The sequence below is a fragment of the Phascolarctos cinereus genome, unplaced genomic scaffold (assembly GCF_003287225.1).
Source record: "Phascolarctos cinereus isolate Bilbo 61053 unplaced genomic scaffold, phaCin_HiC Scaffold_4;HRSCAF=312, whole genome shotgun sequence".
Taxonomy (NCBI): Eukaryota; Metazoa; Chordata; class Mammalia; order Diprotodontia; family Phascolarctidae; genus Phascolarctos; species Phascolarctos cinereus.
The window spans coordinates 716,186,508-716,200,361 of NW_027555847.1; the positions used below are offsets into that span (position 1 = coordinate 716,186,508).

General features: G+C 53.9%; 1 protein-coding gene across 1 annotated transcript in view; it reads right to left on the reverse strand.

Annotated features, from left to right (window-relative positions):
* Window positions 1-13,854, reverse strand: part of TTC28 (tetratricopeptide repeat domain 28) — a 677,066-nt gene that overhangs the window by 17,122 nt on the left and 646,090 nt on the right. Inside the window, 4 exon segments of the mRNA XM_020996673.2 lie at window positions 750-981; window positions 2,449-2,573; window positions 6,041-6,761; window positions 9,100-9,279. Coding sequence (XP_020852332.1) covers window positions 750-981; window positions 2,449-2,573; window positions 6,041-6,761; window positions 9,100-9,279 — 1,258 coding nt within the window.

Here is a 13,854-nt window from a genome sequence, read left to right on the forward strand (position 1 = left end):
TAATGTGGGCCAGGCTGAACTCAGGCTTTGTCTTTTCTCCTGCCCCGGGGGGGGGGGAGGGCAGGGTTAGACAGACAGTGCCTGTGGCTCCCACCCACCCACCCCAGGCCCCGGGCTGTGCCCTGCCAGTGTCCCCCCAGGGGGTCCGTGCCCGCCACTGGAGAAGAGTCCTCGGTGCCCACGGGCCTCCTCCAATCCAACCCAACAAGGAGCTTCTAAATAAATGCTAAAATGAAGCACGAGGGTGGCCTGTGCCAATCCATGCCTGAGCTACAGCAGGGTGCCCCACGTCTGCACAGGGAGATGGAAACTGGACGAGGAGGGGCTTTCCATGCACAGCAGAGGAATCTGCACTGGGTGCTCGTGAGGAGCGACAGGGTCCAGCCTTGGGGGCCTGAGCCAGAGAAGGGTGGTCAGTGAGGCGGGTGCTGCCATTGTCCAGACTGAGGGTGGAGGCTTCTCCCCCCCTGGGAGCTCCTGGATTCAGGGCTGAGGCACCGCTCACCTTTGGACCCCCACTGCCTTGTACCTTGTCCACACCTTATAAATGGTGGCTAAGAGCTGCCTGTTAGCCAAGGCAGTGGCCTTCTGTGGCCCGGCCTGGAGGTTCTCTGACCTTGCTCCTCCCACCTGCCCTCTGTAGTGGGGGGTGCAGGGAGGGGTCTCCACTCGCACCTGCCCTCTATAGGGGAGGATGGGGGTGTGTGTTGGGAGGGTCTCCACTCCCCTCGCCATGGCCCCCTTCTTACCCAGGAGGGACTGGATGGTGGTGCTGCACTGCTGGAGCCTCTCGCCAGGGTCAGAAGTTGGAAAGAAGACAGCTGCGGGCAGCCCACTGGCCGGAGGGTCCAGCCTGAAGCCGACGGCAGTGAGGAGGGCCTGCCAGCCGGGGATGCCGCCCACTTTGTTCTCCACGCTCTGCTGGGAGGTGTACATGGCATTGCGCTGCCCATTCTGAATGCGCTGCAGGGACTTCTCCACCTGGGGATGCAGTGCAGACTGGGCATGGGGGTCTGCCTGAAGATCATGCTGCCCAGGGCTGCCCACAGCCCTCCCTGCCCTGGAGACTGCGGAGCCAGCTGGGGTCCTTTCACCTCCTGGGTCACCCACCTCCTGCCTTGGGCTGAGCCTCCTGACCACAGGTGATCAGGGCCCTCTGGAGGGGCTGCAATCAGGCAGATTAAACCTTTCTCTTTCACGCTGTCCTTATACTTCCCCCTTTTTCGTAGCTGATTCACCCTACCTCTTGTCTGTCCACAGGGGTTTGCGTGTTGTCTGCCCCTTAAACTGTGAGTTCTTAGTGAGGCACATAGTAGATGCTTTATAAATGCTGACAGTGCTGGAGCTTGGCCCGAGGGCAGTTGAGGGCCTTCCCTGTACACAGATGGGATTCCGCTGTGCTGGGGGGCTGAGATGGAATCCAAGGCATTCTCCCCCTGGCACACAGAGCTGTCAGGTGCTCTGGTCAGGGAGGGTGGGCTGCCTGGGACTCTGAGGGCTGTGCACTCAGTGATGTCCTAATCACACCCAGAGCCGGAAGTCCTGGCCAGGGGACAGATGTGGGGGTGTATGCAGCTTTCACTAATGGTTTTCCTTGTTCAGAGAGGTCTGTACAAACCCATCTGGCCCCAAGCTCGGGGTAGTGGGGCCAGCCGCCCCAAACACAGCAGGGCTTCAGTGAAGCTCTGACGTTACTAGGAGTGGCAGCTGGATTTGGCCAGGATGTTGGCTGACAGTACCCTCAGTATAACTCTGTTCTAGGGGACTCCCCCTGACCAGCCCACCCCCAGGCCAGCTTTCCTGGAGCTGCTGGTAGGGATTAACCTGACCGGCAGCACAGAGGTGCTTCTTTCCCACATGACAAAGGCCGCTGAATGCCCAAGCAGATCCAGGGAGCCTCCCGGGTGTGAGGACCAATGGGGCAGGAGCTGCCTCTGTCACTCCCTTCCAGAATGACCACAAGCAAGTAAGCGGCTTCCATTCTTGGGGCTGTTATTTCCACATCCGGAAGTCTTAGAGATTAGGTTAATAGGCACCTACTATGTGCCCAAAAGGACAGTCTCTGCCCTCGGGGGCTCATGTTCTGCTGGAGGAGGGGATCCAGCAGATATAGAGATGCAGTAACCGGGGGTGAGCACTCCTGGCTGCTGGAGGGAGGAGGGGCCCTCCCTTTGGGCTTCCCAGGAAACGCTTCTGTAAGCGCAAAGCACAAGTTCTGTCTAAAGCTGACTGTGGTGGAAGGAGCTTCCTGAGTCGGGCCTCCAGCCTTCCCCTTTCCCTGGTGGGGATGAGATGAAAACCCTCCTTCCATTCTTTCCCTGCCATCTTCCACATTCTGCCTGCTGTGAACTGGGGGACCACCATGCTACGCTTTCAGCATGGGCCTAGACCCATTGACCCGGAGGCTCCCCAGGGAAGGGCAGGGTTTCTGCTGAGCCACCCTCTTACCAGATGGAGCAGCACACGTAGGGCATCTCGGGCTCTCTCCGGGTGCTGCAGAATCTCTGTCAGGGCCTGGCCAATGAGGGACGAGGGGCTGTTCAGCTTCACATCACTGCCTATGAGCAGGAAACCTGTGGAAGGTATGGGAAGAGCCACGTGAGTTCCCTTGGTCGGCTCAGAAACGCCTGCCCCTAAGTCTCACCCGCTAGGCCAGAACTTCCCCAGTCTCTCCCATATTGTTACCTGGTCATACACATTTGCCTAACATGGGGCTCAGCATGGCTTTGCTCTTTGAGGAAATGAAATGTGACATTTTGGAAAGGGAAGCACTCCTGAGGATTCATGGGAGGGCTCAGGGCTGAGGACTCTGATGAGCCTCTTGGCCCCTCACACAAGCTATAAGCAACACCTTTCTGCCCAGCCCTTGGGAGTCATTTCCTGAAGTTTACATTCAGACCACGCATCCTTTGGGCGATCCTTTCCATCACTGTAGGCCCTGAGCTTTTCCATCCCCTTTCCAGACTGAAAAAGGCTCATTTTGGGGAGTGGGGTGGGTGGTATGCTTTCTGTCCCCTTGATCATCTGAGCTAAACTTTCATGGCCTCTTGTGAGAGACCAGCGGGCATGGTGGTCAGAGGGCACAGAATGTTTGGGGTCCAGGTTCTGCCCAGGGATCATGGGATTGGCTGGGTCACGGTTTGGTTTGCCCTGGCTGATTTTCCATGTTCTCAGCGATGATCAGCACAGAACTGGGTTTTTTGGTCACAGCAGCGCATTGGGCAAGGGTCATGAAGGAGCAGCTCTGGATGAAGAGGGGGCACAGACCAGTGGAAAGAGCACAGGACCAAGGGTCGGGAGACCTTCGCCCCAGCACTCGGCTCTGCTTCTCCCTTACCACCATGTCGCTGACTCTGACTCCATCGTTGGCTTCTCTAAACCTTGTCTTCCTCATAGGTCAATAGCAACGTTGGCCTAGGGAGCCGCTAACATCCCTCCCTGCTCCCAAATGCTAGGATGATGCACGTCTGTGGCTCCCAGTTCCCCCTTTCTGGGTTCGGGTTAACACAGGGCCCTAGCATCCTACACAAAGAGCTCAGATGTGTCCTAGAATGCCTGAGGCATGGGCACGGGACCCGCTGGCACAACGCCATCTGGGGAAGAAAACAAGGGACCAAGAGTTCTCCCTCGGCCTCCCCGGCCAGGACCTCAGGACAGTCTGGTAGGCAGGGGGGGCTTCTTGTCCGCTGCATGCTGGGTCTCCTGGTCCTTTTTGAACTAGGAGGGATGCAGCGTAACCTCCGGAGCGCCCCACGAGTCTGAATCACCCTGAATGTCAGCCAGCACAAGGATCACTCCTCGGGGGGATTAGCGATCACGTTTCTGGGGTTTATTTGAAAAGTTAACATAAAGCACATCCATTTCCAGACCAAGGTTTTTGTTGTTCCTTTCTGGTGATAAGCAGAACTGGCCATGGGGAGAGTGAGGACGGGCATCTATCGAGTCCCAGTATATGGGACTTTCTGCCCACGACCAGAACTGTCAGGCTGTCAGAGGCACCTTCCATGGCACCCAGGGATTTCTGCTTTTGTGTTTCTAGCTCCAAGGATGACGATGATGGCCCAAAGCCACACTGGGCAGCAGGACTGAGAGAGCGCAATTTTTGAACTTTGCCTGGAGCACACGAGAGTCTTGGCCTAGATCAGGGGTGGGGAACCTGCAGCCTTGAGGCCACATGTGGCCTAGACCTTGCTGGAAAGGATGAGGAATGACCAATAAGATCATACTGTGGGCACCTGCCTTGCTCAGCTGGAGAAAAAAGGACCATTATGAACATGGCCGGGTGCTGGGAGGTGGTCCTGGAGCATCAGAGGCTGCCCAGGTAGAGGACATCGTCATGATGGGAGGTCTCTGCGCTTGAGGTCAATGTGTGGGGGCACATCCTATGGTCTGCAGGGCAGGCTGTAAGCACTGGCTTTGATCTTGGATGCATGTTTGAGGGTGTGGCAGTGCAGGCTAGATTCTGGCCTCAGAGTCAGAACTCCTGGGTTCAAGTGCTAACTTTGCCTTTTACTAACCCTATAACCGGTATTTAACCTTTCTAAAAATTACTGTAATTTAATTTTTTTGTATTTAACCTTAATGGGCCTCAGTTTCCCCATATATAAAACAGGGGCAACAAAACTTGTGCTAGGAATCTTAAAGGGCCGTCAGGAGGAAAGTTCTTACAGAAGGACAAACTTCTTACAGACACTGAGCTGTGTGACCCTGGGCAAGTCACAACCTCTGTTTGCCTCAGTTTCCTCATCTGTAAAAATAAGGATAACAACGACACCTCCCTTCCAGGGCTGTTGGGAGGCTCATATATGTAAAGTGCTTTGAAAACCTTAAAATGCTATATAAATGCCAGCCATCATCATTATTATTATTGTTATGACCGCCGTCACTATTACTACTGCAACATGACAACATTCTGAATGCAAACATGTCGCAGTGACAAAGCCCCTCACACTGGGGGGGACATCTGTGAATCACACGGCTGCCTAGTGACGCTTCCTGCGTGACCCATCTTGGGTCAGTCCCATTTCCAAAGCATAAGCGCTGAGCGTCAGGCTGGAATCTCCCTTGGTTGGAGACAGACTTCCATCAGGAACACAGGAGAAGAAGAACATCCCCATCACAGGATGGGCGTGACACTGGAGCCCAGGGAAGATGCTGGAGGTCCTCCCTGCCTCCTTCCCGCCTTGTGGAGGCTGTGGGGGGCCCATCCCCGGCCCACACCTGCACACCTTCTGCAGGGCATCCAGGCCTTTGGCTCCCCACACAGGTGTTCCTGGAGCAGCTTTCTGCCCAGGTGAGCTCTGCTGCCCAGGGCCATGCTCTGTGCTGTGGAGAACCCTCGTCCTTATCTCATGTACACAAGCTTCCGAGGAGGTGAGTCAGGTGCAGGGGAGAGGGCAGGAGGCGTGGGTGGGGACGGCACAGAGGCATCTGTGTGCCTGGAGGGGCCGAAGAGGCCACTCTAAGTTTCTTTGGGTCTACGAGTCACAAGATGGGCCTTTAGTTCCTGGCTCAGATACGTCCTTGGGAAAGTCACAGCTTCTCTGACCCTCAGTGCCTTCACTGATAGAACAGGTACACCCCTGCTCTGCCCACCTTACAGGGCTTCTGTCAAGGTCCAGTGAGCCCACATTTGTAAAGCACTTTGTAACTGAAAAAGCACTATACAAAGGTAAGGGAGTTTTGTTAATAGACTTGGTGTAATGCTAAGAACCATGGGATTTTAAGTGACTCTGGCTGTCTCAATGGCAGAACCCTAACCCTGTTACACTGCCACAAGGAAGGCTGTGAAATCTCGTGTCTTATCACTGGTCAGAAATCTGGTCAATGGTTTGAAATTTTAAAATGTTGTTTGTTTGGTTGTGTTTTTTTGCTTCGAATAAACTCTTTCAGAAATCCTTATTGTCCAAAAACCATATTGTCCCTTCTGCCCTCCCCACCTGGGCCATATCCCATAACTGGACCTCCACCCAGAAGCCCAGGAGGCCTGCCCCAGGCTGTCCTGGTGCCCGGCCGGTCTCCAGGACCCCGTTCCTCCTACCTGCCCAGTTGGACGGGTGAGAGAATTGCTTGCTGCTCTGCACCCCCTTCATGGCCTCGCCCAGGGCAGCGCTGGCTCTCAGTCCATTCAGCAGGGAGGAATAGAACGCGTGGATCAGCATCTTAGAAGCAGCCACAGGGACCGGCCACAGGGACACCAGCACACACTGGGCCCCTGCGGCCAGGAAGGCTCGGGTCAGGCCGATGACCCCATCGGCCGTGACTCTGCTGCTGGACTCCTGATAGGAGCCCAGAACAATCAGCTTCCCCGGAAGCCGCAGGTCCAAGATGTCGGCAGCCGTGAGCAGGAACTCCTGCAGGGGCGGACAGTCCGAGATGCTCTCGGCGTCGCTGGCATCATCCTGCATCCGCAGGGACTCGGGAATCGTGTATGGGTTCCCAAAGGAGCTCCGGCTGCCCCCGGGGGTGCCGTCGGCATTGGGGGTGAGGACGAGGGCAGACAGCTTCCAGGAGATGTGGGTGGCGAAGTGAACGCACTCGGCCTGGGTCAGTGCGCTCATGACCCTCTCCTTGGTGGCCACTTGGCCCACCAGAGGCTGGCAGCCGAGCAGCTCAGATACCATGTAAGCTTCTTCTTCTGCCGAAGGTACTGGCCCCCACAGCCACCGGTCCATGACCGCGGAAGGGAGCTTGGGATTCCCAATGACCGCCGCCATCGACGTGGAGCTGGAGTAGGTGGGCACGTTCTTCCGCAGATGGGACTAGGACAAGAAAGAAACCAAGGTTAGTACAGCAGTGAACAAGTCTGGGTTCTGGTCTCCTTCCACCTGGCCTCTCTCTTTCTCAAGCTGTCCTCCACACGGCTGCTAAAATCACCTTTCTGAGGCTGAGATGGCTCTGTAGAAAAGTCTTCAGTGGGTCTCTGTGGCTGGTTGAAATAATGGGGTTCCCACCCAAACCCATTTTAGACTATTCCCTTTCATAAGCTGCCCATTCCTACTGCTCCCAAACTCAACTTTTCCTCATTTGTGTGTCTCTGCTTTTGCCCAAGCTCTCTCCCATGTCTGGGACCCTTTCTTCCTTCCTTCCTTCCTTCCTTCCTTCCTTCCTTCCTTCCTTCCTTCCTTCCTTCCTCTTCTTCCTTCCTTCCTTCCTTCCTTCCCCTTTCCTCTTCTTCCTCCCTCCATCACTCCCTTTTTTCCTTCCTCCCACCCTTCCTCCCCTCCTTCATCCCTTCCTCCCTTCCTTCATTCCTCCTTCTCTCCCTCATTCTCTCCTTCCCTTCCTTCCTTTCTTCCTCCATTCCTTCCTTCTAACACAGAGAACAAGAAACGAGTTTACTTCAGTAATATCTGGCACAAGACACCCGACTTAGGCAGCTTTTCAGATTGATGTTTAAGTTGGCATATCTAATTTTCATGACTATGGAAAGCATCATGATTGACGTGAGTAGTAACATTGCCATTTGCTACATTTTATGAATAAGATGGGGAAGAAAGCCCAACAGTGAGACAGAAACATCAAAGGTGGCCAGCTGTCATTTGAGACAGACCCACTGACTGATGTGGAGTCAGGAACCCACCTCAGACCCTTAGTGTGTAACCCCTCCCCAACAGGTTATATCCCCTCTGTGGGCCTCAACTTCTCCAACTGTCAGATGAGGGGCTGCCCTGTGGCCTCCAAAGTCCCTTCTACCTCGAGGACCCTAGAAAAGGGGCCAATAAGAGCATCTGCCTCACTGGGTTGTTTTCAGGATTAAATGAGAGGATGCAAAGGAAGTCCCTTTTAACCTGGAGGTGCCACATCAACACCCGTTATTTTTACCATTGTGCAGATGCGGCTCAGCGAACATCATAAAAACAGGGTGTAAAAGTGGTATTCCCTTCTACAAATGGGGCACATTTACACACATCTAATGACTCTGCCCTTAAATCTATGAGTCCATGGCGAGTCGTCCAGCACAGGCCTTGGCAGCTAGCGAAGCTTAGCTTCTCAGACTGCCTCTACCAGCCAGCAGGTCCCCGCCTGTCCACCAGACGGGAGGCGGCTGAATCATTTGGGAGCAGTAGCTCCAGGATGGCTTGTCGCACAGGGCTCAGGATTTCTGTGGGTCACTCTACAAGCAGTTTGGATAGGGACATGTAGGGCCAAGGGGAGAAGGCAGTGTAGGCCGGCCTGGGGTCAGCTATAAAGGTATCTGGGTCTTGAGCAACGATGGAAGGGATTCTGTTCTAAGTGCAAAGACCAGGGTGGAGTCAAATGCATTATCTGAACAGATGGGCAGCCAATGTTAGGCGTGAGTAAGGGCCAGAGCCCAGATCTGCAGGGAGGCAGACCGTTTTTGCCTCCCTCATCTCCCAAGGCTCAATCTTTCCCCACTTTGATCTGGGTCACGGATTGAGACCCATGGGTCTGCTCCTTGGAATCTGATTGATTTCTTCTCCTTTCATTTTAGGCCCTGGTCTGTTCTCTGTAATCACATTTACTTGCAACAAAATAGGTATACAAGAGGCATCTAACAGACATGGATGGGCTCCCAGGAAGGTTCTTTTTTTCTTTCTTTTTCTTTTTTTTTTTGGTGAGGCAATTGGGATTAAGTGACTTGCCCAAGGTCACACAGCTAGTAAGCTTCAAATGTCTGAGGCCACATTTGAACTCAGGTCCTCCTGACTCAAAGGCAGGAGCTCTATCCACGGAGCCACCTAGCTGCCCCCAGGGAAAGTTCTAAGCATATTGTTTGTGGCATCTGGTCAGATTTCTGTGGATAAAAATGGAGCAGCTGCTTCCCTGGGGTTTCCAGTCCAGCCTGGAACCTCTGTGTCCTGTGGGATGATTCCAGTTGGAACTCAGTGACCCCTGGAGATGACCATGAAGGAGCCTCGAAGGCCACAAAAAGAGGAACCAGCGAAGCTGAACTGAAGGAGCTGCACGGAGTCCTATGGGCCGTTCCTGGCCTCCAGGCAGCTCCGTGCTTACATCAGACCAGGAAGATGAGAGCTCTTCCCCACCATGGAAGGTGGGGGCATCTTATCTGTTGATAACTCAGCTCTGTCTTGTTCCTGGGAACACGGCGGAGCGGGCCAGGGGAATGAGGCCTACCTTGGAGGTGGGGCTCAGGGCCCGGATGGAGGGCACGGCGATGAGGGTGAAGCGCTCATACAGATACTCATTGGAGGCGCTCCCTTTCAGGAGGGCAAATGGAATGAGGTACAGCTCTCCTTCCAGCACCAGGACCAGCTGTCGATGGCGCCCCACGGGCCCGCTGGAGTGCATCAAGCCCTAAGGAGGAGAAGACAGGCACACGTTATGTCTCTGCCTAGAAGCTTTCAAATGGCCACATGCATCTGGACTGAAACGAATCTATCAATGAATAAGCAGATCTGAAATACTAGCCCAGGAGAGTGATCCATGGATTGGCACCGGCCCAGACAGACACACACCAAAAGTGGTCTAGGGACAGGGCTTGAGCTTGGGGGTGTCCAGCTCAGGTAATGAGAGGCTGAAAACACTCATTCAGCCAGTGCAGGATACGGAGCTGGGGCCAAAGCATCACCACAAAATTCCCATCAGGGTATGGGGCAGATAAGTCTTACAGCAAAGAAACTGTGCTTTTATGAAATCGGGAAGGCATATGTTTGACTGAAAAAGAGCTAAAGGTCATGGTGGGCACACAATTTGTGCCGCCTCTCCTCTCTGAGCAGGATTTAGACCATGAGGCAATCCTCTCATTATGCGAAGCCCTATCTGCGCTAGGATACGAAGCCTGGTTCAGTGTTCCCCGACTCAAGAGAGACGTGGAGAGAGGAGGAAAGACGAATTATGAGAAAAGGTTGTGGGGACGACGATGACCAATTCTTCCCTTCTAGGGAAGGAGGCGGGGCGGAGAGAGAAGCAAAGGGCACAGACCGAGTCTCTGACCTTCAATGACCCTCCCAGGTCCCCTCTAATCCTCTAAGGAATGTGCTTCTCCTCTGCTTTTGTGGTATTTTTTTAAACGGCTGTTTAGCCCATCTCCCAGGGGTGTTATAGGACTTAATTTATTAATGTTACGTAAAGCACTCTCAGCTCCTCAGAGAAAGGTAGCTCTGAGATAAAAGTGAAGAGAAAGCTTGCACCATTCTCACCCTGCCTGGGACATCCACTACCTTTAGTTTTCTAAAGAAGGGGAGATTTCTTTCAAAAAGACCCGCTCACCCAGGCCATGAGAACATTGATCGAAGAAAAGTGAGCAAGAATTGTAAGACGGCATTCAATCCAAAGGAGGGCTTGGGACAAAAGGAGAGTGGGGGCAGGGATGTGGCTGCAATTCCAAGAGGCGCCGGGCATCCTGGGAAGCAGCCCCCGTGGGGGACGGGTGGCTGAGCCGGCTGTCACTCGGGCCTCTCGGCCACAAGGAGACCAAAACACCGGCTCACCTTCCGAAATACAGCTCGGCCAGAGGCAGATCAAGGAAAGAGATGCTCTAGTCTGAGAGGACGCAGAGCTGCTGATCTCATGCAATTCCCTGTTTCACTGTGGCTCTCTAGAGCCCGAAGCTTCTCCGGCAGGTGCCTGCCTGCCCAACCATCACTCTGACACACGGCTGCCTTGGGCACCGGCCTATCCCTCCGCCCGTGAAGGCGGCTGCTCCATCTCGACAGATTGGTTACAAGCGCCTGCTGGCCCCTGGCTGCTGCGTTTGCCATCTCCCCCCTCTGCAGAGCCCAAGGTCCCACCAGGGGACTGCTGTTTTCCAGAGGGGGGGGAATGTGTCTCTCTCTTCCATTTGACTTCCTGCTCAGGGAATTTGGCTGAAGGCGCCGTGATCTCCGCTAAGCCAGAGTGACATGTGCCTGGCAGAATTTGCAGGCTATAGGGAACCCCCCGCAGTTTGACTTTTTCCCCCTACTCTTTTTGCATGCAAGGGTGACATCAATAAAATTATTAGGCTAATTTGCATTTTGCATGCCTTCAAGAGCTATTTTCGAGGATGAGTTCAGAGCAAACGAATCTGTTCAAAGAAAACCAGGAGGCAAAGACTTCGGTGGTAACTCTTGCGTACGATGGCTCCCCAGCGCCACCTGCGGGGATGAACCTCTGGGCTTCAGGAGGCTTCATCCGGCAAAGATCACCGCAGTGAGGGTCAGCGGACTTGGGTTCTACGTCCAGCCGGACCTAGTTACCCAGACAAGTTACTCACGTCTCTGACCGGCTCTCAGCACCTTCTATAAAAAGACGGGCGTGGGTTAGGCGATTCCAGCTCTAACAGCCGTGGTCTTAGGATCACTCATTCTGCCTTCCTCCCAGGGATCCAAAGAGACGATAGATGGGGAAATGTTTGGAAAGCCCCAAGCACAGCCCAAGAGTCACGAACGAGAAGATGAAGGGTGAACGGGAGGATCGGCCCGGGCTCGGGGATCGGGTCAGGCAGCTGCAAAGAGGGGAAAATGCTGCTTGGGGCAGGCCCTCTTGTCGACAGCCCGGGCCCCTCCAGGGCCTGTGAGGAGCTGCCAGCCTCTGAGGATTCTGGGCTACCTGCCACAGACAAAAACAATGCCGAGGCACGAGCAGATGCCGTCACCCGGCCTCGACAAGCGCTCCCTGCTTTCCCGCCAATTCTGCCCCACCCCCTCGAAGGCCAAGAGCATCCTGGAACCTGTTCGCTTCACACGGGCTTATCCTATTCAGAGACAAAGTTACAAATAAGGTCACATTTAGCGAATGCCTAAAGGTTTCTGAGCTAAAGCTCTCCCGTCCACAATGTCCTCAGGTCGAGCTCTATTTAGGAAAAAACACTCCTGTGCAAAGCATCATCTCCGAAGTGCTGAGCTAAGATTTTCCCGCAAAACCTTATTACCAGACCCAGAGTCTGAAGACGCATTATTATTCCAGTGCAGTTTGTGAATCCTGTCTGATGAGTCGCTCCTGCGTCATGCTAGGCCACCCTGAGTCAAACCTAACACACTCCAACTGGACTGGATCTTCCTGGCTACCCCGACACACGACCGCTCATCTTCCTGCACGAGCATGTCCACTTTGAAAATGATCGACCAACAGCATTTACTGAGCACCTACAATGTTCCGGCAGGGAGGATATCAGAGGCAACAAGAACGCTCTTCGCTCACAAGGAGCCTACGGTTCAGATGGGAAAACAAGATGTCCCATGGGAAGAAACTCTTAGGAAACAGGAGGGAATGACATCGCAGGACCATGACTGCATCAAGGGCTGAACCAGAGAACAAAGTCCTCGGACCTCTGCCCACGGCCTTGTGCTAGAAAGAAGAGACAGGACACAGAGAAGAGAGGCAGAAGCATTTCAGGAGGGGGAAAGAGCACGACTGAAAGTATAGAGGCCAGAGTGAGCATTGTGCGTGTGTGTGCGTGTGCACGCGTGTGCACGTGTGTGGACAGTAAATGGATCGGAGGCTTACGCCTGGAAGAAGTGGGAAGTTAAGTCTGGACTGCTCAGACAGGGCCAGATTCTGGAGGGCCATGAAAGCCAGGCCGAGGACAATAGCCTCCATGCTGCAGGGGAGGGGGAGCCGTTGTAGGACGTCAGGCAGCAAGGATTGCCAGGCACAGGTGCGCAGGATGGAAGGTTAACAGGGAGGCCAAACCAAAGGTAGGAAGAGAAACTAGGAGACGAATGCAATGATCCACATCCCCTAGACATGGGTCATAGGGGTAGAAATGGAGAAATATGGCCAAGGCAGAAGTGACAGGATTTGGCGGATGTTCAGTGACAAGGGCCAAGAAGAAGGCGCGATCCAAAGGACTCCAAGGCTCTCAGCTGGGAGATGAAACAACCTTCCCCCTTTTCCCTAAACTTTTTGGAATTGAGGATGTGTGCACCACACCGGGAGCGGCTGGCTTAAAACTGTATTCAGAGTCCAGCCCAGGCCACGTCCTCCAGAAACCGGCGCTATTAAGACGTTTATGAAAATAGCGATTACGACAAAGGAGGCTCTGTGATGCACATAAATAGGAGGAATGGGGGCCAAGCATCCGACTGACAGCAGGGAGAGACGTGATTTACCAGGTTGGACTAGAACGAGCCCTTATCAATCGTCTGCTGAGCACTGTCTCCAGGAGAGAAGGAGATCTGCTCTGATCCAAAATGGACCGGCAAATGGAAAGGAAAGTGAGGTCTCTGAGCCAGCCACACATCACCTGGAAGGTGCTCCTCCAAGAGTCATTTCAAGGAGACTGGCCCAGAGGCCACTCCCCGCTCCCCAGCCCGGGCTTGGGAAGAAGCCATGGAAAAGGCCTGGCAGCTCTGTGGAGCCCTAAGGACGCATCAAGATTAGCGATTTCTTCAGTGACCCCAGTGACAGGACCCCTAAAGGGCCCATAAACTGGCTCTTTCGAAGCAAGGCACCAGATACCAAGAGGGTAGCACCTTCACAGGTATTCAGGAGTCCTGGGATACAGTGTCCACAGACACTCCAAGCAAGAAGGGAGGCCAGAGAATGGCTAGTTTCTCATTTGAGAAAACTGAGGTCTCAGTACATTATGTGACTTGCCCAAGGTCACGCTGCTTGTCTTTTGGCTCCTCGTTCAGTGCTCTCTCCACAGCAGAGTGAACCCCAGGCTCTGTGATTTATCCTTTTCTGTACCATGAGGGCTTGGGAATTTTTTTTTTTCCTAGAGCAGCATGTATAAATCTCTTGGAGGAAGAATACCTTGCCTCCTGCATTTTTATGACTATAGACCACTTCTGACCTCCAAGACTGTTCTGGGCAGCTGATCCCTGGGTAAAGTCAGATGGCAGCATTAGCAATATCACCACTCACTGTGCTGACAGAAAAAGTTACAGAGATATTACAATCATCTTTCCTTTCTGGCCTCAGTTTATTCAGATGTAAAAAGATGGC